Source organism: Triplophysa dalaica, chromosome 1, assembly GCF_015846415.1.
Source record: "Triplophysa dalaica isolate WHDGS20190420 chromosome 1, ASM1584641v1, whole genome shotgun sequence".
Classification (NCBI taxonomy): domain Eukaryota; kingdom Metazoa; phylum Chordata; class Actinopteri; order Cypriniformes; family Nemacheilidae; genus Triplophysa; species Triplophysa dalaica.
Genome location: NC_079542.1, coordinates 22,574,873 through 22,601,277, shown reverse-complemented (window position 1 = coordinate 22,601,277; position 26,405 = coordinate 22,574,873). Strand labels below are relative to the sequence as shown.

Sequence of the window (26,405 nt, the reverse complement as noted above, 5' to 3'; positions counted from 1 at the left end):
GACCAACACTATACAACCCCCATCACTGCCGCCAAACCTCCTCCCTTTCTCCTGGAAAGCACTTGTGCCTCTCCTAAATTTTGGTACCCAATTGTTGACAGGTATGCACGATAGTCACATGTGTCCGCTTTGTGACAATTTCAGACTATACGTTGCTTTCTGACAAGTAACAGCTTGAAGTCTTTCATGACATGTGTAATGGCATCAAAAAAAGGCCTAACTAGAGACTGACTTCCAAAAAAAAGAACGTAAACAAGAAAATGTCTACCGATGCAGTGTGTTTTGTACTGGTTGTTCAATCATCAGTATAAATGATTTATTAGCTTAATGTACGTTTCTGTATTTAGTGGGTTTATAAAGTACATAGATAACTCCATCATTCTCCAGCATTTATATTTTCTCACTTTGTTGTGTTAGTCCCTCAAGAAAACGTTATAAAACAGGCTTATATTGTAGCCATAACTCCACAAACCTTCCCTCCATCACATTGTTTTATGTAATTTTCATGATAGTTATTTTATAATGTCTGTTCTGTTGATTCACTTAATCACAATTTTTTCTTTCACATACATATAGAGTGGACTATGAAGCTTTTGCTCTCCGGGGACATCAGGCTCACAAAAGTCGAACCCCCTTATAACCGCAGCACTGCATCCCACAGTTACTGCGGAGGTTGTTGGGGGAAAAAGAGGGGAGAAAAAGGAAATGGGGTTTGGCATGTTGACTCAGGAGAAAATCCCCTAGGACCCCTCAATGGACAGCTATTAAAGTTTAATTGCTCGCCTGTTTTGGAAGTTATCTGTGTTCACGTGGGACAAACAGTAGCGGTGATCTATGGTGGGGGGTTTGGGGGGAGAAAACACAGTGGCCTGCCCAAGAAACAACAGAAGGATACTGATATAACACCTGTCCATAATGTGCATTCGTGAGTCTGGGTCCTGGGTCCAAAAACCTCAGCAATTACCAGCCAACGTCCTGCGGTTTTTCAAGAAACATTGCAGATGACAACAGCTCTGTGGATTTTCCACAGTCAGCCCCATTTCCCATTCTCTCACAGGAAAAATGGAGAGTGTCTGAGCTTTGTAGCATTTGCATTTACATAATTCACTTTGATGGCAAGATATTAGCCCTCCATCTTTGCTCTCTATGGTATCTCAAGATTACAAAGGGACTATTTCCAGCGCCATGCAGACTACCAGAAGGAGACTATCAAAGGAAGGGAGAAGGCTTTCAAGTTAGGACACTTCGATTGTGTTACAGATTGGTTCCAGGTGAGGCGGCTTTGGGAGCCTCAGCCAGAGGAAAATTGCCCTCCACGAAGTGCCGGGTGAGAGGCAGAGAGGCTTCACGGTTGGGATGGCATTCCAGAATTCCAAAACACTCACGTTTGGCGGGATTTGAAAGGATGAAGGCTGGGCCTCAAAAATCTTGTTGTGGTGATTGCCTACATATTAAAATCCAGCATGCTGAGGGGAGATGAATTTTAAAAAGTGGGGGTAAATAGCCTTTGATTGTCACTGTGATACTTCTGAACAAATATTTTCCAGATCTGCTCTATATTTTCATTGAATGCTTTTTCCATGCAAGTATATGATGAGGCGATTATCATCATTATATTTCTACAATCTGCTGAAAAAAAACTACATATGTTTTAACAATGTGAGACTATTGCTTTGCAATGATTGTTGATGTTTTTATTGTTCAAAGTAAATTGTGTTGATTAGATCATCTTTCTCAAAGGATCAACCTGAATCGTCATACTGGTCTAAGCTGGTTTACGCATTAGGTGCTATAAATAAACTGGTTGTACCAATGATATTGGTTGACCAAAGAAGACTTCAGAGTTAAGCTAGTTAAGGCCTGGGACATACTATACACTATGCACTTAAACTATGCACTCAAAAATGCAGTGTCTGAATTTTCGAAGGGTTGTATTGTCCCAAATGGAGTACTAAACGGCTTTATACTAATCAGAAGTGTATCAGTTTCCCAGATGAGCGCAAATGAAATCAATTGGACGGCACAATGTGTGTGAATAACAATCAATTTGTACATTGTACATTAAATGTTATTTTAATCGTTTTGCCTAGCATAACTTTAATCATGACCAGATTGAAGCATTATTACTCTGCAGGAGAGTCCCTTATGAAGCGAAACTGCAACTGTTGAGTGCGTGAAGTGTCCACAGTTCCACACTTCATATTTCAGTTGAAAAAGTGCATCATCCAGGTACTTAAATGGGTCATTTTGTGCGAATACATGTTTTTCTCTGTCTTTAGTTTGTTATATGGTGCCCGTGCATGTTTTAGACACGTGAAATTGCAAAAATGTACGTGTCGGAACAAAAGATGCATTCTATCTAAAAGGTGAGTGTACATGTCAGTACAATTGCTTTGGAACCTGATGTTCCAAAAATGGTTACATTCCCTCACAAGCTTGCAGTATTCGACGAATCGCTACTAACTGGTTAACTGGCCAATCATAGCACACCTCGCTTTTCAGAGCGATGAGCTTTGTAAGAAATCTGCGCGTTTCAGGGAGGCGGAGCAAAGAGGAGATACAAACGTCCACAGTCTGTAGAAATAAAGCCTTTTTGAACCTGAAATTGTGTATACACATTGCATTACATCTAAAACAATATTCGTTTTAGTTGTGTCATATGACCCCTGTAAAATGCACTTCTTTTTTGAGAATTTTCAATGTGAACATACTACTAACACTATTTATACTACAAAATGGCGTAGAATAGTGCACAAGGCATAATTTTTTGACTCAAAGTCCAAAATCATAGTATGCTGAATTGAGTATTCTCAAAGTACCTGGATCGTCTACTGTTTCCGCTGAAAATTTGAAGGGTGTATCCATGGACACTTATGGACACTTAACGGCTTATGACCCGCAACTCACCACGAGAGGGTTGTGTTTAACCACTCTACAATGCATTAATAAAATTAAATAAAAGATTCTTTGCTATGCATTACATACAAAATAAGGAATGAATAAATACTTGCAAGGAAGAGTTGTATTTTGATGTTCGTGACAGTTAAAGATAGTGTCGTCTAGGCAATAATGCCCACTTCTATTTTGCCTTAGTATGTCAGAGTGCGTACGTTCAGTTTTGCTAAGCACTAAAATGTATATACATTCCATGACAAAGATACTGTACTTGTGTTGTTGCAATAGCTACAAGTTGACATTCGTTCGCAATACTCAATTTTCAATTTTCATGTTTGCGGTTGCCATGTTTCTGCTATCAAAAGACATCTGGACAGTGAAGCTTGCTATTGCGGGTATTCCATTGGAGAAAGCTTGGTGAATCATAAATTTCAAACATTGAGAGATCAAAAAGAACTATGTTTTATAACTAAGCAACAAGTTATCTTTATTTTTTAATCATAACGCTTCAGTGGTGTCGGCGGCTCTTTTTTCATAACTTTCATCTGAAATATGATCAGCAGACATCATTTAACATTTTTGTTTCTGCTGTTATACACTTCTTCCACCACTCATTTTCTTTCAGTAGACACTGCCACTCCTGTCAGGTTTCAGAGCCAAATTTGCCTGCACGGTTAAACGCATCATAAACCAAATCTAACTGCAACATTCTGCAGATCTCATAAAGCCCTGCACACTGGACACTTGTGGACTCCAATGACAAGCTACTTTGAACATGCCAGGTTGATCTAAAGGCTGCCACTCCGGCATAACACCAAACGCAACTGAGTTTGCCAAGACCTCTTTAGTTCATACATAGTTGTAACAAATCAGAAATCAACTTAACTGAACTCAAATCAAATCTTGGAAAACAGTGGGGAGTTCTGTTTGGTTCATTTTACAGTGTTACTGTGTCAGACTCTCTTCGACTCCTCTCGAAAAACGATTACACTCATTATCAAGTTAAATAGGAGAGCTGAGGTTAAATCAGCACAAATGTGGGCCAGATAGAATCCGGTCTTGAGGATTATTAACGTGGGAAAACAAAACGAAATCTTGTAATGGTTCACTGATTCTCCACTGATTGAGTTTACATGAAGAGGAAAGATTGTTTCCACCTTCAACGAGTGGATCCGGCAGGTCCTCAGCACTCAGCTACGATCCCTCCGCGCCGCGGAGAGGCCACACAGAACAAATAAGCTGTTATTCCACCGTTGTTTGAAAGGCTTGAGGAGGGATTGGTGCTGTAATGAAAAGAAAATAGAGACGATGTTCCCATGACGGGTATGATATAGCGAATGGAGACGGGCCCTGCTGCAGTGTTGAGTTCACACCTCTAGTCTCGGAGCTCCCAACAACACCGGACCATCCCCAGTCCCCCTCAGATGAAAACTTTGCTGCCTGACTCACTTTCTCAACAACCTGATCCAACCAAGAGGCCCATGCCATCACTTCCTGTCCCTGATTTGTTTGGGAACTCTAATCCCTGCCCCTGCACAGCAATGCTCTGTTTGTCTTCCAGAAGAACCAGCAAATGTGAGCTGTAAACCCAGAGGCCTCTGGAACTATTAAGCATGGTACATCTGCGGATCAGAATATTTTTTGGCATTCGTGTACTGTGTCCACAAAAGCTACATTAATGAGTTGATTTTTTTGCGGATTTTTTGGCTTTGGAGGCTTTTGGAGACTCGATTGTGCACTATTCTGGTAACAGTTGACCATCATGCTCATTCACAATAGGGTCATCATAAGGTTCCACAAGGGTGTATATTTTTGTGTCAGAGGTCACTTCAGAATGCCATTAAGCTGATCCACATGTCAGGGGGCTAGCTGCATTGAGAATCAAAACCAGAGTAAGAGTGGAGGTTCTCTGTTTCTGCTTTTCATAGACCTTCACTTTGAAAGGAAAAAAGCACTGCTGGCAAAAGCTGGTCAGATCGTGCATCCTCTACGCTGCACAGATTGCCCCTGGCATGGCTATGCATTGCTGTTTTTAAGCTTTCTTAGTTCTTGGGGTCTCATCTGCCTACTCCACACATCTCTACAATTTGAATTTAATGTCTTGTGAATAAACATGCAGGTCAATCCGGATCCTCAGCCATCAGTACGTTGTTATTGGATTTAGTTCTCATTTGTATACTCTGATAATTATGTAAATGAAATCCATCTGCACATGACCAATATTTTCAAAACAGCTAGATTTAGAACATGAACTCTGAAGGAAAAAGCTTAGACAAAACAATGAAGGCATGATGCCATTTTGAACATATGGAGAAGATGTTGTTTTCTGTTCTTGTTTGAATTTACACAAATGAATGTGAGTAGACTATGTGGCAGTATGTAATTATTGCCGGCATTTTTTCCCTCAACGATGATATGCAGTTTATCTCCATCTCCCGACGTGATGTGGGAGACTGCACATGTTTATTTGCTTTTTGTGAGTTTCCATGGCAAAGCCATGGCGTGTACTTGTTTTGTCTGCAAGAAGATGTCACATTGTTCTCATGAAATAAAAAGATAGTATTTCAAATATTCTGACAGTTTTTAATTGCATTTCAAATAGCTGTTATATCATATTTCATGCCATTAATTGATGGTAATAAATGTGAAAGTTGTACAGCTATGTACTGACATGTAAATGAACAGAACAGCTCATTCTGTACACTTAAAAAATCCCTTAAACAAATGTATTATTATTAAAATACAGTGAAATAAGTTTTTTTCTAAAGTAAAATTACATTACTTTTGATCCAGATTGGGACTTTTAGAGACTGTTTTTTTATTTGACATTCTTATTATACTTTGAAAAATATGTGAAGATTCTGTCAAATAAAATAGTAAGATCTTTACAGAATTTTACAGAATATTTTTACATATAATGGTACTTATACTGTACAAGGAAAACTGTTATTTTACAGTAGTGTTCTGGCGACCCAGCTGCCAGTAAATTTTAGTTTTTACAGTGTAGTTATTTCGTTTTGGGAGTAAACTGAACGATGATTTGGATTTCTCATGTATCTGCTGGCCAAAAGGAATTTAGAGTCACACAGGAGGAGCAAGGCTACAACTAAATTCATTTTAATATAAAAGAGTGCATGACACAGGCACACGCGCCAAACGACCCTTCCTTGACATCCGTGTGCAATCAGGCCATTGTTGTTGCTCTGAGGTAAACCTGCGGCTCTGCCTGGTGCCATGTTCATTTCAACAACATCAATATGAAGTATTCTTGACAAGGCGTCTCCCAAGATCACCCATGTCGTACCATACTAAGTGACCCCTGTGGCCTGCGGGGGTGTTCTGCACGTCTGGTTCGCTCGCCTCTCTTACCGTGCTGTAATGCAGAGCTTCGTTTGAATCATCACACTCAATCGGGCACTTGACCCCAGATGGTCCACAGAGCCCTGGTGTGTCAGCCTACATGCCCATTACTGAGCCAAAGTTGGCTGCCCTCCTCTGCATGGACAGGGTGGAGGAGAAGGTGGGGTTCTTCTCGTCAGTTAACCTTCTGGGAGGATGAAGGGTTTGTGTTTTGCCAGGAGTTGAGCGACAGGCCCAGCTAATTGAATTAAACCCTCTATTATTGGAATTTCTCTGCAAAAAAAGCTGTGACACACTCCAGAGATTTTTTAATCACAGACACTGTAATGGTCTTTGGATATGACTTTCTCTGCTGTCTAGAGAAGAGTTTCCAGACATACCAGTGTGCAAATCTAGGTGGATGTTCTTTTGCCAACTAGACACAACATTGGCATCTGCATTTTGTGACAATTTAAGTCAATCTTTTCAGCAGATATAAACATTGATAATAAGCTGTATTCATAAGGTACACTTGACCTCCATGTAAAATATTTTCCAGAGAGTTCAGGGTTGAGCTAATGGTTAAAGGTGGATATTTTTATCACTATCATTTTTAAAATTGAAATAAATGTTATGTTTTTATTATGAAATTATTATAATTAATAATAATAATAATAATATCAGTTTAAAATAAATAAAAATAAACAATTTTAAGCAACATTGCTGTTGTTTTAATTATTTGTTTTTAGTCTGTATTTTCATTTTTCCTTTCTCTTCATCTCGTTATTGTTAGGGTCAGTCCAAACCCTATTATTCATGTTATTCCCGAGATGCCACTCACCACTGTCATTGCAGAGCGGAACAATTTCTTAAGCGCCGTTTTCAAACCAACCAAGTTCATCCATTTCCCATCTTCTTCTTGGTCCAGTTACAAAGATAGATTGGAATTTTGGCTGAATGCGCATCATGATGTAACTTTGATTGGCCGATACCATCACATTCAGCAGGAAGGAGGAGACATCCAAGCATGTTTCCAGTTTGTGTTGTTTGGAAGAAACGTCCATTTCTGTTATCTCTCCATCAGTTCCTATTTTGCTTTTCCAATATGGATTGATTTCACCCTAGGTAACAGTGGGAGCCTAAAACCCTCCATAAAGCCTAAAGACAAACATGGACCTGTAGTGCAAGCAATTCTGCTCCAAGTTTGGGTTTAGATTTCCATCTAAACTGATTTCCGTCTGAATTCAGAGTAAACATGGCGGACGCCATCTGTTTTTCTGTAGAATGGAAAGAGCTTGATGAAATTCTTGAGCGTTTTAAAGACGTTCTCTGTTAACAAATTTTATTTCAGCTTATCCTCTCCTCTCAAGCTTATATATTCCTGTCTGCCTTGTTTAATTTCATAAATCTGTGCATGCGCCAGTCAAGGTTTCAATGGCAGTGGGTGGTCAGAAATCTTTAAAGGAAACAGTTGAATAAGATGTGATGCCTACACCGCATATTTGACAGTTTTGGTATCTGGACATTTATCTTCTGTACTTTCAGGAATGGATGCTATGAGGACAGCTAGTGAAGAGTCAGGGGTGAAACAAGAAATGAACCAAAGAATCAAGTTAAACATGATCCTCTTACCATCAGCAGGGGAGTTTGAGCTTTCTTATTAACCTGTCTTATAACGTTTTTAAATAGACCATATCATTTATTATTTTAAACACATTTCTGAAACACTTTTTTATCGTGGGCTGGAATTGCTATGTGAAAAAATATGACCCACAGTCAGAGACCCGTCACAGAATTTTCAAAGATTTTCAAGTCTTATGAAATATATCACTCTGTGGCATATACCTTACAGTAGTAACCCAACCTTGAAGGACACTGATCTTGAGTGACAGATGATAGTGAAATCTCACCATTAAGTGGCGTCACATGACCATAGACATCTGGGACTCACCTTGCTCAGAAGAGAGAGCGTCTCAGGAGTTGCAGGACGCTCTCTGTGCCTGGCTCTGTTTTAGCAGAGTGACGAGTGTGCTCAGGTTTCGTACCGTAAGATAAGATCAAGTCTGTGTGAATTCTTTACAGCGACCAGCACTGATCATTGGTCGCCCCCAGAGTAGATGTAATTTTGTCCCATGTTTTAGGGCCAAGTGCATTAAAGTCCAAACTAGTGCCAGTCACGCTAGATAAGAATGCGGTCCAAGGTCAAAGGTCACACTTCCTTCTCATTCTGTGTTACTGAGTAGTTTTTAAACTTATTTGGACCCAAACCAACATCGTATATAAGTCCTTAGTAAAAGTCAAATAAAAAGCGCTTGCTAAAAAATATCAAGCAGGAATTGAACATCTCACAGCACAACTTTACCAGCTCCAAAAATTTCATTCATTGCAGTTTCTGTAGTTTTTAACTTGTACTATTTTAACTTGAATTTTTCTACTTTTTTCATTAATGTCTCGTTTTAAGGTGGCAAGTCTTACACATCTTTATATTGTATAACCATTTTTTATAACCTTTTTGATGGGCAGCTGCTACAATGGCCGTGCGGTGCTTACATTGATGATGCTCTCATTCTCTCTTGGTCATGAGGAGATAGATGCACTGCTGCTGTAACTTTACAGTCTCACAGAAGTAGTCTGCTTTCTGTCAGTCCAAGTCCTGTGAGACGGCTTCAAAGGAAGAAGATCGGCTGCAGCAAACGCAAGATTCAGGGAGGAATGAGTGAGTATGTGAATGAGTGATTGAGAGAGTAAGTGAGCATGGTGTGGTAAAGGGGAGGGAGGAGTCAAGGGTGGAGTTGTCACATGTACACATGCACAAGTTGAACAATAGAAACACATCTCCAAAATAATAGAATAGAATAATCATATCCAAAATGGAGCTTCTACTGAGTAACATTTTCAGATACTATTCTGACAACTTTACAAAAATGATTTTATTTGCATTTTCATAATGAAAAAGTTCCTTCTGAGTTTTTGTAATTCAATGTCCTACGGGTAAGAAGTACATAATATATAAGAATTAATGGATATATATTGATTTGAATAAAAAAGTGGTGATATTTAGATTTTTTTATTCAAATTCTCATCACTTTTTAATTCAAATCGAACTTTATGTGACAAACACAATTGATACAGGTGTAACCCTAGGAAAACAAAGTGCTCGCGATGTGCTACAAAAGAATGTGTTCCCTTCTTTAAATGTCAGTTGTTCCACTTTTACTGCAAATGGAAAGTATGCAGTCAAGAGTCACAGATGAAGAGTGCAGTGCATGTGAGGGACTAAACACGCAATCTACATTCAGCCAACTCATCAGGCAAACTCTGAACCCCTTAACAGCCTTATGGAGCACATTAAAAGCACTGTAGGATTTCTATTTAGGTCTGGATTCAGTGCCCCGTGCACATCAAAGGCCCAAATGGCTATCCAAGTCTCCAACAGCATTTCTACAGTAAGAATCTAGCCATCCCTAAATTGGTACTTCTATTCAGAATCAAATGTCTTTGTTATATATTGCATCTTTAACCAAAGTTTATGGAGATAATTAGTCAAATGTTATCACATCATGTCTCTCCAAAAAATATACATGACACGAGTTGTGAACTGTTTCTGTAAACAAAGACTTTTCAGTAAAAAGCACATAAATTAGGCCCTAAATAAAGGCTCTAAAACCTGCAGTCTGTATGTGCGTTAATCTGCACTTGGATGACAAACAGGGCCACCAAGGGAGGAGAGCTGACCAGATTATTGAGGTGTTAGGAGACCACTGAGTAGTGTTGAGGAGAAGATCTGCATTCATTGCAGCTGGCGAGCAGACGTCTAGTCAGAACCTCCAGCCCCCTTCGGTCAACTCCAGCTAGCACCTCCTTTCACCCGCTCTCTCTCTTTCTCGCTTGCTGTTCAGTCTCTTGGGTAAAATAATATTTCTCTCTTTGATTTCAATCTTGGCAGCATATACTTCTCCTCTCTCCCATATGGATAAATATCCTTGTAGAGAAGGAAAATAGAATGTGAATGGAGAATAAAACAGAGTCAAAAAGTGGACATTGATCTTATGCTTGTTTCCACCTGCACATGGAGGGATGTGCATTCTGATGGATGTGCGCGGTAATTATGAGCGGTCATGACCCCACGGCTGCATGCAGTGTTGTCTGTACACATTTACACGCGGCACACTCTTGGACATCCATAGAGTAATGCACTGCCTTTGCAGAGTTTGGATGTGCTAATGTTATGATTGGCCACCAGTTAGTAAAAGGCACTTAAATATATTCTTTGGAGTAAGTTCTTATTGATGTTGTAAAGTCTTACTGGGGTTTTTCTGTCTCCTTATGTGCTGTTTTAATAATTTATTCATATAATTATGTTTAAGTTCCAAGCTAGTGGATAAGCCCATAAGATTGAGAAACATTGAGCCTTGATGCTCATGAAAGAGTTCAAGGTTCAAGCATGGCTTGTGACACATCCTATTCTCTCATGTCTGTTATCTCCCCACTTTTGCAGCTTATAAAGTTCAAACATGGCTTTGAAAGATTTAAGTAACGAAATAACAAGCAATATGAATTGAAAGTACAACATCACTGGGGCCTAAAATTGGTGGATTGAAGGGTTCTCCCAAAAAATAACATTCTGTCATCATTTACTCATCCTCTTTTCATTTCAAACCTGTGTAATTGTCTTTCTTGTCCAGAACAGAAAATAAGAAATTTTGAAGAATGTTGCTAACCGAACAACAGCGGAACCCATTCACTTCTATTGTTTGGACACAAAACCAATGCAAATGAATAGGTATCGCCGGTTACCAACATTCTTCAAAATATCTTCTTCTGTGTTCTGCAGAACAAAGAAAGTCAAACAGGTTCGAAATGACAAGAAGATGAGTAAACTATGACATTTTTGAGTGAACAATCCCTTTAAGAAGGAAGAACAAATCAAAGCACATCTCTTAAGAAAACAGCTACATATAAGAACTGAATAGCCTGGATAAGAGATGATATAGATGTGAAGCCTGAACCAGTTGGGTCATGCTGCCGGTGATGTGCGCAGATATGGAGACAGGCATAGATGAATAGGAGGTCAATGGGGGTGAAGTGGACCGACACAGAGAAAAGACGGATAAAGGGAATAAAACATGTTGGGGTGCCGAGAAAGAGAAATGATGAAAAAGAGAGTCCAGAAATCCGAGGGGCATCTGGTGAATTCCAGCGCTGGTCTGCAGTACAGTGGGAGCGAGACTTCAGCTGAAGTGTTTGTGGGGCCCCTGTGGTTTTTCAACCAATAAATCCACTGCATGTCTTTAATACGGGCAGAATGTGCAGGCAGAGGAGTGCTGAAGGATGTATGGCCATTACTCAGCGGCCCACATCTGAGAGAGGAGCTTGGACCGGGACGGAGCAGTAAACTCCCTCTTCTTCCTCTCTTTGTGTGCAGAGGGTTATTGCTCTGCCGAGGTGTGAAAAGGAATGGATCTCCTCTGGCCACTGAACTAAAGCCCAAATGACAGCCATCCACTGGACAGTGACTGTAGAGGTTTTCTAAATGAGACCATCTTTATATTGGAACATGGCTCGATAGACCATACATAAAACTGATTTACAGAAATAAAATGATCATTTGTATATGTATTTATTTACATAGAGAGCAGACATATAGCATGCTCATGTTTTTACCTGTTATAAAATGTGTATATGCACAGGAATCCAATACATTTTGGAATTTAAATAAATAAATTTACACAATGTTTGAAAATATGAAATATGAAATATTTGAAAATAGTAAACTTTGTAGTATTTTGAAATATATGTAGCATATACAGTGCACTACACTAATATTGGCCCATTTGGTAAATACAGTATGAGCAAAGAAGGAGAAATGCTAAGTTTTTATGTTAAAAAAAATAGTAACAAAAATACTTTTTACTTAAAACACAACACAAATACAAAAACTAAAATATTTGTTAATATACCTTAATTAGTGGTTAATATTCATTGATATTAATAAAAAATGTATTTGAAAAATGAATATTCGAGACTTGTAAATCGTTACCACTACCTCAATTTGATATTATTTTTTATTTTATTTTTTTATTATTTTTTATTTAGTAATGCATTTATTTTATCAGATGACATTTCAATTTTGTGAGATTAGCGCCATCTTCTGTTTCAAAAATCATTGCTGTAATCCTGATGTGCACCAACTGCAATAGAACCTCACAGTCATATATATACACCAAACACAACTGCTCACCAATTAACATGCTGTGATGGGCCTGGTGTGACATATACTCCTGGCCTCATGCAGTTTATTAGACCTTTCACCACTGTTTACTTTCAGGTTGCTAAGATGAAAACAGCTCTCACATGGTCTGATAAGTCTGATGAACCTCAGTGATTTTTGTATTCAAGCAAATCCTTTTTTGGCTTGTGCGTCTGTTCTGTGCTCTGATTTTAGGCCAAAAGTTTTCAAAGACATGTTGAAATACCTTGTCATCACAGGTGGACACAATTGTAGGCATATTGGCAACAACGACAATTTGAGCGCAATCAAAACAGAGAATGCGGTCAAATAGGTTTATGATTATATGAACACACAGTTTTCTAGCTCTGCAGTTTGTGTCATTCTCAGTGTCTCAGTCATCTCCCATCTGAAGCATGAGACAAACATTTTTGGACACAGTGCTGATTGCCATCATAACTCTTTATCGGGACATGCTTCTAGCTGGGGCTCAGACTCATTTGTTTTTGTAGTGCTCCATATGTCAGTGTCTGCAGATTTGTGGGCCATCATCGAGTGTTACTTGGTAGGAGTGGCTTCACCAGCTTTTTCACCCCTGGTTTTAATTTTCTTTTTCTCTGTGGGCTTGACATCAGTGTAGGGAGAAGAGTATTACCTCTCTGTAATGTTTTTGGGATCTTTTTACCATCCAATCGCCCAATATCCCATTCTGGGATCTCACATGAAAATAAAATAATGCAGCAGCCGCACTAGCGATGAATGTGATCATGTCTCTCCTATTCTAGTCCTTTAGTGTGATGATCTCTCGTGAAGACTAGTATGGTGAACATGTGATAACAGAGGGAAAGATGAAGAATGAATAAAGTTTTTCCTAAATTCTGCAATTAGAGACAACTACAGGGAGGTTCAAAAGTCTACTTGTCAAAATGCCTCTTCACTTTTAATACAGTTTGGTGCAGTTTTTACTTTATCGTTACATAGAAAAAATAGAAAACAAATAAATAATTAACTCCAGGCCACGCATGTAAGACTTATGCTGTGCATGTGTGCAGTCTTTGAATGTTTGTGGGTGGCTTCATCATTCTTGGTTGTCATTTTTCTAAAGGCTTGAAGAGAAGTTGAGAAAATCAGCATGATTCCCGTCAGTGCAAACAAATTCTCCTCAAGCCAAAAGCGTTCTTTCTTACTTTGTGGCGAGACTGTAGCTTACTAAATAGTCAGGCAGCTTAAGCTTGTGTGCATCAGACATACTGATTGAGGAAAGAGAGTATCCCACAATATAACGCAAGACATGATTTTCACACAAGCTATCTAGTATTTCTATCCACTAAGCTATACCATCTCAGAGCACTGATATTATAATAATACATGTTTATGGTTATCCCTAGACATTTAAATGTTAATAATATATATTTAATATTAGTGTCTATGTGCGGGAGATTGCTTTGTTGGAAAATAATAGTGAAAATTAGACCTTGTTTTACTGACAGATGGGATCAATTTACAGCCACAGTCTACTGATGACCTCTAGTGGAGGAAATTAGTACATTTTGTAATTGAATTAACTGAATACTGTTATTGATTACATAAGTGAGGTTAATATTAGTTTTTATTTAAGTATTGATACAAACTTTCAGATTTTGGTAAAGTGGTGTAGCTTTCAGTCTAAGGGGCGGCTTTCCGGACAGGGATTAAGACTAAATTAAATGTTAGAGCTGAAAACAGCTTTCACCGGTAACATTGGTTTGTCTCAAAATGCACACAAGTAATGCTTTTTGGAATGCATGTTTGTAAAGACTCCTATTTTTTTTTTAAATCCTATTTTAACTAAATACTGTCTTAAATGAATCCCTGTCCTGGAAACCATCCCTAAATGTTTTTGGTTTAGATGTATTATTATATAGATAGATTTCCCCATCTTTGGCAGCTATGTTAAGTTCTATAAACAATAGCATATAATCATATTTCAGAATAGCCTATATCATGTATATGTCATGAAAGTATATAAATCATGTTTCATAAATATTCATGATATTTCATAAATCATGAAAAATTTAATGAAAATTCTGAAATATTCGGATATTTTGAAGAATGTTGGTACCCCAACAACATTTAGGCCTCGTTGACATCCATTTTATTATATGTACACATGCAATTGTTTGTCGTAGAAAAGAAAGAAAAAAATGTTTATCGCACAGATCTGTTTTTCAATCTGTCATCAGCCTTGACACATTGACCCTCTGGTAAATTGACCCCTTAACAATATTAGCCACCGCATTGGAAGAGATGCTGGCCACAGTAAATGCTTCTTGGTGCAGACTTGTAAATGTGTCTCCTGTCCTTTCTTTGGGGTCCCGAGAGCGCAGAACATCATCACCAGCCTAAACTGAACGTAGTCGCACAAACTTGCGCTTGCGGAATGACTTTTGTTGCATGTTATGCATGTACTCTCTCTATGTTGCTAAGAACCTACAAAAAAGAACAGAACCCACCACTGAAAACTCATTGAAAACGACTAAGGAACTCTCTGGCCTCTATTAGTGCATGGCAATAGCAATGCCAAGGTCATGGGTTCGAGGCCAGGGATTGCACATACTCTGTAACAAAATGTATAGTCTGTCAAATGTTAATGTCCCAATCAGACCAACTTACAATAAATAATTATTGATAGTATTGACTGAGGCAGCTGAGCGCACACACACAGTCCCAGAAACATTCTCCAAACCTCTAAATATACCGAGCAACAGTGACATAACAAGGGCTAAGAGTTAGATACAAAACAGAATCCTAGCAAAGATCAGTCTATGCCCAAGTATAATTCAGACAGTGATTCAATACTGTATTAACCTTTCTTTTTGAAATACAAACCGTTTCATTGAGAAGTTTCATCTCGTTGACTCTGGTGTCAATGTCATCTTCTGGGTCGACAATGTCAAAGTCCTCTCCCATGGGACTGGCATTCATGACCACCAGACTTGGGTGTCAGTTGAAAAGGAGGAAGTAGGGACTGTGTTTAGTGGAGTGCTGATCACATAGGAAGCTTAACATGAACTTATACATTTATATTAAAAGAGAAAAATTAATTAACATGAAATATTTAATAAATTCATCAATTCAATTTTACCATCGACAATTGTATGTACAGTAGATATGAGAAATATAATAAATGTGTTAAAACACAACATGATTTTCAGTGTTGATTCAATACACCACAGCAGGAAGGTGGAGATCCCGATCATTGTGGTAGTTGTTTACATACTTCCTGAGGGTACATTTGATGTTTTGATTTGTTCTTTCGTCCTGTACATTTCGATACATTTATAAAGTTGATGTATGGTGCCTTGAGCAAGGCACCATAATCCTACTTGCTCCCCGGGCGCTGCAGTGATGTAGCTGCCCAATGCTCCGGGTGTATGTGTGTTCACCACTTGCTGTGCGTGGGTTCACTAGTCTCTGGATGGGTTAAATGTAGAGGTCACTTTTCGGGTATGGTTCACCATATCTGACAATAAGGTCACTTTCACTTCACTTATATGATATATATTAATACCCTGCTGAAAAAAAATAAACAACCCCTATTAGATTTAATGGTTATAATGGAAATGGGATGGAAACTATGGTCTCTACTGTGGCAGATGTAACATCAAACCTCTCATGATCCCCAACACACTACAAAAAGGAATTTTGTAATGGTTTAAATGGCAGAAAGCTAAGGGTTCTGTTATCAAATCAATTTATCTTCAGCAGGGCACTCAAATACGGGAACTGAACAGGTAATTTATAGTTCACGTATAAATTAAGCACATGACATATTGTATAACGTTAGAGAGTCAGTTTCTCGGTATTTAGTTTCCTTTGAAGGTATAATTCGTAGACACCCGTTTAACCTTCCGACGCTCTGTACGGCTGTCAGGAATTTCTCCTTTTAAGATATCATTTTTAAATTGTACATCAAATGAAAAAGAATCCATACACCTATCACATTTACTCAACAGTCTTCACCCAATATCTAATCGAGCACGATTCAGCAGGACACGTGTTGTGATGCGCTTCTACACATGCGCAATTGCGCCGTACAAATCGTGCAACACCTGAACGAGTCCCCTTTAGGACCCCGAATGGTGCAAAATTAACATTTTTGTGAATGTTTGTCAATGAATATTTCGCAAGCGCTAGCTACCACGTAGTTCTACGCTATGCTAGTTGATAGGTAAGATAACTAAAACAGTAAGAACGAGATTTGTTTGATTTCACTACCAATAGCCTCATATACATACAGGCATAGCAAGCGCTTAATGCAAACTACGTTAATGGTCATTTTTACAAAGTTCTAGTGACATGTATCGTACTGTAATTTTGTAACGATTCCAATCAGGCGCTAAAAGATTAGTCAAATAGACTTTCTTTCAGCCAATAGAATCACTCGGGGTCCAAAGGGGACGGAATTTGACGGGGGACTCGATTCCACTTGATCGAGTCCAATGTTGTAAAATCGGGATAAACTGGAAGTGGCGTCAGTTTCGCGTATGCGCAGAACAAATCTGGTTTCCGGGTAGGATCGGGTAGCGACAGGCGTTCTGCACGACCCCTGAGTGTTAAAATTGTTTCAGGCGCAGACGTAGACACCTATTGGGGTCCTCTTCAGCGCTTCTGCATTGTTAAGACTAAACTCGCGGAACTGCTGCTAGAGTTACCGGGACCGTCTGTTATACCAGGATAAAACCACATCTTAGTAACTGAAACCCAACTGCATCATATAAAGATTTAGTTCAATACATCGAAAGTCAAGGTAAGACTCCACGATTAAAATAATTGTCTCTGCCCCGCATACACAAAAGCGACGTCTAGCTCCGGTTAGCGGCTAACGAATAGAATCCGCTACGTTCACTGAGAGAATGAAGTAGTTTGATTTTGTAGTGACAACTGGGTTTTACTGGTTAACTTACTTGTGTATTATTTGAAGGCAGAAGAACATCTTCGGTCCCTCGGTTGTGGGAACTGTAGCCTCATGTTACGTGTGCGTAATAAATATGAGGGCTGCAGTGAAGGGATGTTCTGCTAGTCAACAGTCTGATCATCCGGCCAAGAATAATGAACCCAGTGTTCTACGTTTGAACGCGTTATAAGATTAACCCTAATTTTAAATCTACATGCGGCAATGACATAAGTCTTATTTTATCGTAGTCTAATTTGTGTCGTTTTTGTCTCTTTATAGCAGAATTTATGGATCGGAGTGTGGACACATCACACAATAATTGGGTTGTCCGTCTCTTGGGACCTTTGTTTAAATGAACATTTTAGTTTTTCACTTCGTTTTAAAACGGCTAAATATATACCTGGATCTACTTATATAGTGCAGTAAATCAAAATCGAAAGTATTTGTGTTCTTTAAGAGTAGGTATTGTTAAGCTGTAATTCATTGTAATATTAAACTTAGTCTCAGCTGAACTTTCTCTTTACAGATGCCATCAGTGACAACTGGCGACAATGCTGTTAACTCATCCAGTCCAGATTTGGCCTGGGCACCATCTGAAACCCTCAAGCAAGTTCTTGTTATCATTGACAAGAAGGTTCGCAATATGGAAAAGAGAAAGGTAGTTTAATGTCAACATGAAATAAAATTGTCACACACGTGTCATGTGATTTGTCTTTAAAACATGTTTTCTATTTTACGGCTGTACATGACCTGTGTAGGCATATGAAATAACATAATACATAAATAGTTATTGGGGCAATTTTTAGTCTCTTGCTGTTGTTATTACTTGTAGATGCAGTTATTTAATGGCATTATGAGAAAAGCTATAGATTTGAAAACGAAACATTGCCGTTGGGACATCATGGTTCTTTTGAAGGGTGAACTTGGCCCTCAGCCTTCTCAAAAGGATGTGGTGGGAGTGTTTGAGGGATGGAAGTGACCCTCCATGATCAGCTGTTCACTGATTTAATGATGATTGCACTTTTTTTTTTACTGAACACCTAAATTGACAGTCCAATCCATTCCAAATGGATACAATTAAATACTGCCCTAGTTTATTTTCTTGTTCCTTTTTACATCCTATAATGTAAGTTATGCTTCTTAAATTCTTTTAGACTGAATGCCCTGAAATACATTTGATAGTGTGATCAAAATAAATCTGACATACACCGGTCTGCAAAAAGTTGATTGAAACTTTTTGATGTAACATACAAACTAATATTAAAACATAAACTAATATTATTTGTGTTTAATAGTTTTAATAGTATTTCTGGTTTAATGTTTAAAATTTCAAGCTTGATTTGATTTTTTTATAGAACTTTAATAGAACTTTATTCTTATATATTTGGATTTGGGGTTTGGTGAATTTACATTTTAATCTTGTAATGAGCCATACTCATGAATATGAATCCAAATGAATATAATCAATTTCTCTGTTAAGAGCAAGTTGAATGATTACCAGACCAGGAAGGACAAAGGAGAACACCTCAACCAGGATCAGCTGGTATGATTTCTTTAGTAAAATGTTACTCTGATGCTTTAGCTTTTAACTCATTAAACCTGTAATATTTTACCCATGCTTCATATGCTAATATTTTATGTATTGAATTCATAAGATTTTGTTTTAATTTTTTTGTAGGAAGCTCTGTCTAAAGCTCAGGAGGTGACCCACAACTTGGAGTTTGCTCGTGAGCTTCAGAAGAGCTTTATGGCTTTAAATGTTGAGGTATGTGTGTTATGCTTTACCTCAACCCTTGTTCAACTTCAATTTGTAATTTGTTTATTTATGTTTGGTGTTATTTAAATATATCGTTCTCTTGTAGAACCAGAAATCTGTAAAAAAGACGTTGAGGCGCGAGCAGTTGAAGAGGGAGGAGGCGGAGCGTAGGCGACTGAAGGCGGTGCTGGAGGTGCAGTATTTGCTGGACCAGCTTGGAGAGGAAAGCGTGAGGCGGGACTTGACTCAGTCTGAGAACCCTCTACTTACAGAAACGGAGCTTACCAGCCTGGACGAGTTCTACAAACTGATTGGACCGGAGCGGGACACTAATGTGAGGTAAGGACTCGGTATCACTTCCGTCCGACGCGAACATTCTCCTGGCAAACCGTAAATTCTGTGTTTTTGGATATGCTGTAACAAAACTGACTTTTGATTCCAGGTTGGCAGAGCAGTTTGATGAAGCGTCCGTACATTTGTGGGAACTTTTAGAAGGAAGGGATAAAGCTGTGGCAGGAACCACATGTAAGTAACTTTCATTGAAGTACATCAAACCAATATTTGCTCTACAATGAGGCTAGAAGCCAAAGGGCTGGTCTTCACTCGGCCCCTGCTATGAAGGGTTGCGCTTGCCCTATCTTCTGAAAGCTGTGCTCTGTCTCGGGCCCTTGAGAGTCAGCTGTGCTTCATGCTGACTTGTAGCCCACATCAGGAGCTTGGCAAATAGCCAGCAGTGTGTGTACAAAACCTCTGTGCTGGACATTTTCATTATAAACAGAGCCTGCCTGGATATTTCTCTAAGGTTAGGAGCTTGGTTTATATGAGTGCACTGCAAAGCCAGCCTATAAACCAGTGCTGACAGAATTTGTTTTTGTGGGAAAAGATTATTTGATAAAACCACCATGCATGTTACACATGATTCCTGTTTTTGTTTCGACAGACAAAGCCCTTAAGGAGACCCTGGACAAAATGCTGCTAAGTGGGTACTTTGATCGTGCTCAAACACATCAAAATGGAGTGTGTGAGGAGGAGACGCGGACCGCCGTGGTGGAATCGCAAGAGACTGAGAATCGGCCTGCTGAGCCAGGTAAAACAAAATCAGTCAAACTTGAAAGCAAATAAATGCTGTCTCGCACCTTTGTTTGCTCAGTATGCTATTATTTTTTTACAGAGGTATCTGCTCAAGAATACACAGAAACCATTGAAGTTGAAGCAACAGAGGTGTGAATTAATGACTTATGGGGATGACTATTTCGACTATTGTATAACTTTAACATGTACTTGTATACAGAATTATTTATTGAAGTCATAGCTTGTCTTCCAGTGCTCCCCACCAATGTTCCCCACCTCTTGTTTTGTATTAGTTTGTAAACAGACAGTTTATTCCAGAAGCCGCTTACAGCAGCAGTGAGAATGAACAAGGAGGAGAGTGGAACACAAGCCTTCAGGTATTACGGCGATGAAAATTCTGCCATCATTTACTCATGCTCAAGTTGTTCCAAATCTGTATTAATGTCTTTGTTCAGATGAACGCAGAGAAAGATATTTTTGAAAAACGCTTGTAACCAAACATTTCTTGGCCACCATTGACTACCATAGTAGGAAAAATGACGGTGATAGTCATTCTTAAAAATATCTTCTTTTGTGTTCAACAAAACAAAGAAATGCATAAAGCAGTTTTTCTTACTATGGTATTCAGTGGTGGCCAAGAACTGTTTGGTTAAAAGCATTCTTCCAAATATCTTTCTCTGTGCTCATCAGAACAAATAAATGTATACAGATTTGGAACAAATACTTCTATATATTGGCACTTTGTTTAATATTGTGAACCGTTTTTACAACTTTTCTTGCAGGCGGTAAATACCCTTCAGCAACCACAGCAGCCACCTGCAGCCATGAGCCCAGCTCTGGTCAGCTCAGAACCACACACACTGGATGCTGTCCTGACTCCCCCTGCAGACCCTGTGGTCAGGAAACAGGTGGTGCAAGACCTAATGGCTCAAATGCAGGGTACCTTCAACTTTATGCAGGTTAGAACTAGTCATTCCTCGTGTTTTAACTTTTAAGCACAGACACCGTCTTTTATAATGCGTGTGTGATGCGATGCAGGACTCCATGCTGGAGTTTGAAGGACCTCCTTTAGATCCTGCCATTGTGTCTGCACAGCCCATGATACCTGCACAGATGGTCTGTCCACCAGGTTGGTATACTAGCAATAATAGGAACAGGTCACCCTGACAACAAATACATTGGTGACAAAACAGTTCTCTTGGTCTCCCACAGAATCCAGACTCCCCCAACACAACACACTTCCTGTGCAGCCAGAACCCACACAAGTAAGTTGCATTAACAGGAGTGCACGCTTCCAAACAATCAACGTCACAAACATCTGTCTTGCTTATACATCGCTCTCCATTTCCTCTCCCAGGTTCAGATGGTCTCCCCTCCAAAAGAAGCCTTCGTCTCCACACCCCCCCACTATCAGCCCCCTCACACCTCAGAACCTCGACCGCAGACAGACTCCATCGACCCCATCCAGGTAACCACGCATTCCGCAATTGCTTTGTAGATGCTATGCATACAGTTTGGCTTGGATATGTGAGTGATGTAGAATATACGCACCCTAGGTCTCCATGCCCCTGTCGTCTGAGCAGCCCCCCACCCCTTCCTCTCAGCCCCAGGTGTTTCAGCCTGTCTCCAAACCACTTCACAGCGGCATCAACGTTAATGCAGCTCCATTCCAGTCCATGCAAGCGGTAGGCCTCCACCTGTCTGCCCCTCCCTCTCCAATTCACCCCCTCAGAGTCCGTCTCTCCATCCTGCTTTCGTGTTTCCTTCCTCATGCTGTGTAACGGAGTTGCTGGCGGAAAAAGTTTATTTTATTGCTCTTTCTAAGAACGTTTGAGCTTGTTTATCATGTTCTTTGAGCTCATTGTCTGCCCTTTGTGTTTGAGCTGTTTCACGCATGACTGTATCAGTGAGGTTTGATTGAGACTGATTTTGGGATCGGCTATGTGTGAGTTTAATGGAATGAACTTTCTCTGTTAGGTGTTCAATATGAACGCCCCAGTTCCTCCAAACAATGAGATGGATTCACAGAATATTTCCAACCAATACCAGACTAGCTACGACCAGGGTTTCAGCACGCAGGCCGCACTTCCAGCTGAGCAACAGGAATTGCAACAGGAACCCATGCAGTCAGGTAAGAGGAAACCTTTTGCGCTTCAAATTGCATCAATATTCCAGCCTGGTTGTTCCTAACTGTACGTGTTTGGTTCTTAGTTGTCGGCCCTTTCCATTCCCAAGACCAAGGTATTCCATCTGCGGGCGTACACCAGTCTGCTCCTCAGCAGTCCCCTGGACAAGGTTTTGGCCGGCCTGGTCAGTCCTTTTACAGCAACAGAGCAATGACGCGCGGTGGACCCAGAAATGCCAGAGGGGCTTTGAATGGCTACCGTGGACCATCAAATGGATTTAGAGGTGAGACACTTTCTAATGCCGTAGCAAGTAATGTCAGTTCAAAATCCCAAATGTTAAAATACGTCTTCATGCTTAAGGTGGATACGATGGGTATCGAGCACCATTCCCCAACACAGGATATGGGCAGACTCAATTCACTACTCCTCGAGATTACTCCAACAGCACCTACCAACGGGTAACTCAAAGCAAAATGATGCTGTAAAACTGTGTAAAGGATAATTAAAAAGGGCGGAATGAGATAACAGAAAAGGTACCGTTGTACGTTTTGAAGTCATAAATGAGTTTTGTCCACAGGATGGATATCAGCAAAACTTCAAGCGAGGACCTGCACAGGGACCTCGAGGTTGCTCTCGAGGTAATGCTCAAGCCATGCGATCCTAAAACCTTTAAGAAGACTCGTTTGTGTTTTGCCACTTTCAACATTCAGTTATCGAGAATGTTTTCCCCAGCCCATGTTTTTACAGTGGTTTTTATTTTCGGCTTATTGATTCAAGTAAGCCCGCTTTGATAGTTTTAATACACTAATGTGTTTTACAGAGACACACGCAGAGCTGAAACTGTCAGTGTTGTGATTTTTCAGCCAGGTCTTGTTTAAAACATAAGTATTCCTGTAAACTTGAAAGATTTTCATTAATTTATTTTTTTTATAAAATAAAATGCAAAAAGATAACTGCCGCAGTCAGTGTAATCCAAGAGAGTGTTTTGATATTTCGTTGGCCTGTCCCTCTTCCTCGCACTCGGTTCTTGCCTGTGTATTTGGTACTGAAGGCATTGTTTGTTTGTTTTTATATCCCCCCATTTCGTTTTGAACAGTTTTCTCCTGTCCTGCCCTTTGTATGCTCATGTCACTCTTTGAGAGGTTGTTTCAATAAAGATGTGTTGCATTACTCGCTTGTCTGCCGCTGCTTCTTTTTGCTCTATGTGCACGGAAATCCTCTCACCTGTCCTGCGACCCTTTGCCTGCTAAAGAGTGGGGATTGACTTTCTGTAATCTCAGGGGAGGCAGGTCATTTTCTGCAGCTCTGTTGTTTGCTTTACTGCCTCTTGCATCACGTAGTACATCCTGCTTTGAAATGAAGTTAATGGGATGGTTCATCCAGACACGAAAATTCTGTCATTTACTCGCCCATGTGTTATTGTAAATATGAAGGACTTGTGGTAAACATAAAAGATGTTCAGATGGTCAATATGTGTTCACTTCCTGTTTCAACATACTTGTTTATTCTTCTTCTACTGATATGTGTGAAGAATGACAGAATTTTCAGCTTTGAATGAATTTTAATTGGGTGTTAAGTCTAATTTGCTTTGAGTATGTTAAGTGACCTGCTTGTAGTCTAAATTTGTCAGCAATTGACACATTTTTTTTTTCTTTTGTATTGTTATGTGAAATAATCTCATATGACGAACATCAGCAGTCATTTTATCACTATGCTAACAGAAATTCCTTATAATTTAGCATAGCAATATTTGCACCATATTTATTTTGTGTGCTTAGACTTTTTGAATGTTATAGTAGTTATCTCTGTATCCACCCAAGAAAGTCTTGGTGTACTTTTAAATTTGTGGTCTACATTGGTGTAGTTAGACTGTGTATAAAGGTAAAGTCTAAAGAAATAGTTCACCCCAACATTTATAAATTGTGTCATTCCAAACCTGTATGACTTTCCTCTGCTTAACACAAAAGACTTTTGAGACAAAACCACTGATACATTTCTCAGTGTCTCATTTGTAGTTCCAAAGACAAAAATAAGTCCTACAGGTTTTGTATAATATGAGGGAAAATAAATTAACGACTATTCCTTTAACATAAATGGCCAACAAGAAATAAATTACATTTACATAAAGAAATTAACTATTGCATATATATTTTCACTTAAATTACCAGTCAATGTAGAGTATTTATTACAGATGCAGCAATATATCGGATAATAATCTGTATCAAAATAAATTATTCAATGCTATTGGCTTAGTTTAAAAACAGTCAATTAAGGAACATCACCAGTTTGATGTTCAATATTAATAATCATTAAATAATAACATTCAAAAAGTCAAGTAATTCTAGAATTTAAATGTAATCTTCAGAATCATTTATCTGCAGTGAAGGATCACTCTGAATAATCAGCTATATGTATCCGTGAAGAAATTGAGTATCGGTGCATCTCACCTGTAAAGTATAGTTTTGTTAAGCATTACTTGAGTATTTGATTTCTGAGAATCTCAAGTAATTTCTGAACCCCTATAATATTTTTATTGGCAGAGTTGTAATTAAACAAGTTTGCACTATTTTATTCACTGTTTATTGTGATGTATTTGGCTTTCAGGGCGAGGGGGATCTTATCGGGCGAGCAGAGGAATGGGTCCCATGGCTGCACAACAGACCAGCTAAACCCTGTGCTTTAGCCATTATCAGCCCCTTTCCACCTTCTTACCTCTTTCACCCATCAGGACTCCCAAACACAATCTGTGACACTCCAGACCTTGTAGTTAGATGACAACATCATAGCGAATAAGGACATAATCAATAGATTTCAATGGAAAACCCACTATCAATGAGACTATAGCGCTGTAGAATTGTAATTGCTCAGAACTCTCAAAGCTTTCTCCAGAGCATATGCTATTGACAGCCTGTAAGCATATTGAGACAGAACATGTGCCTTTGATTTTGTGTGTCTGGGTTTTTGTTGAACTTGGTGGGAATGACTCGAAGTACATGACATAGCAGGGAACAGCTATTCGATTTTGAATGTGAAGCACACCACATACCAAAGGCACTTTGATTTTGGCCAAATGAACTGTTAATGTGAAGAATTAGCTCATATCTACTGTTTTGTAACATGATTTTCTTTTTGGCTCCACCAAATGGTTTACAAGAAATGTATTACTGTACATGGCTGAATGACTGCTTCAATGTATTTCCCTCGATTACTGTTAATGGTAACAAATAAATGGTTTTTCGTGGATAAGACGCAGAGTTTTTTTTAAAGCTATGAGCAGAACGTTTCTCCTTTGTAGCAACAACACAAATGTCAATTTTAAAGTAATTGTTCACCTACTCATTTATTCACCAGCATGCCGTTCAAAACATGTACAGTCAGGTCCATAAATATTGGGACATCGACACAATTTTTGGCTGTATACACCACCACAATGGATTTCAAATGAAACGAAGATGTGCTTTAACTGCAGACTGTCAGCTTTAATTTGAGGGCATTAACATCCAAATCAGGTGAATGGTGTAGGAACTACAACAGTTTGCAAACATGCCTCCCACTTGTAAAGGGACCAAAAGTAATGGGACAATTGGCTTCTTTAGCTGTTCCATGGCCAGGTGTGTTTTATTCCCTCTCTATCCCAATTACAATGAGCAGATAAAAGGTCCAGAGTTCATTTAAAGTGTGCTATTTGCATTTGGAATCTGTTGCTGTCAACTGTCAAGATGAGATCCAAAGAGCTGTCACTATCAGTGAAGCAAGCCATCATCAGGCTGAAAAAACAAAACAAACCCATCAGAGAGATAGCAAAAACATTAGGTGTGGCCAAAACAACTGTTTGGAACATTCTTAAAAAGAAGGAACGCACCGGTGAGCTCAGCAACACCAAAAGACCCGGAAGATGACCGAAGAATTCTTTCCCAGTTGAAGAAAGCACCCTTCACAACAGTTGGCCAGAGTGTCAGCAACACTCTCCAGGATGTAGGTGTATGTGTGTCAAAGTCAACAATCAAGAGAAGACTTCACCAGAGTGAATACAGAGGGTTCACCACAAGATGT

At 39.2% G+C, this 26,405-nt stretch overlaps 1 protein-coding gene across 1 annotated transcript; it reads left to right on the top strand.

Moving 5' to 3' along the window:
- The first annotated feature begins 16,560 nt into the window (after nucleotides 1-16,560).
- caprin1a (cell cycle associated protein 1a) lies at nucleotides 16,561-25,592 on the top strand. Its single transcript, XM_056755298.1, has 19 exons — nucleotides 16,561-17,252; nucleotides 17,926-18,057; nucleotides 18,880-18,942; nucleotides 19,078-19,164; nucleotides 19,262-19,494; nucleotides 19,598-19,680; nucleotides 20,096-20,242; nucleotides 20,327-20,376; nucleotides 20,520-20,603; nucleotides 21,009-21,185; nucleotides 21,265-21,355; nucleotides 21,439-21,491; nucleotides 21,584-21,694; nucleotides 21,783-21,911; nucleotides 22,204-22,357; nucleotides 22,438-22,635; nucleotides 22,713-22,810; nucleotides 22,930-22,990; nucleotides 24,957-25,592. The coding sequence occupies exons 2-19, from the start codon at nucleotides 17,926-17,928 to the stop codon at nucleotides 25,019-25,021; spliced, it is 2,016 nt and encodes a 671-aa protein (XP_056611276.1). The 5' UTR covers nucleotides 16,561-17,252; the 3' UTR covers nucleotides 25,022-25,592.
- The last annotated feature ends 813 nt before the right edge of the window (nucleotides 25,593-26,405 follow it).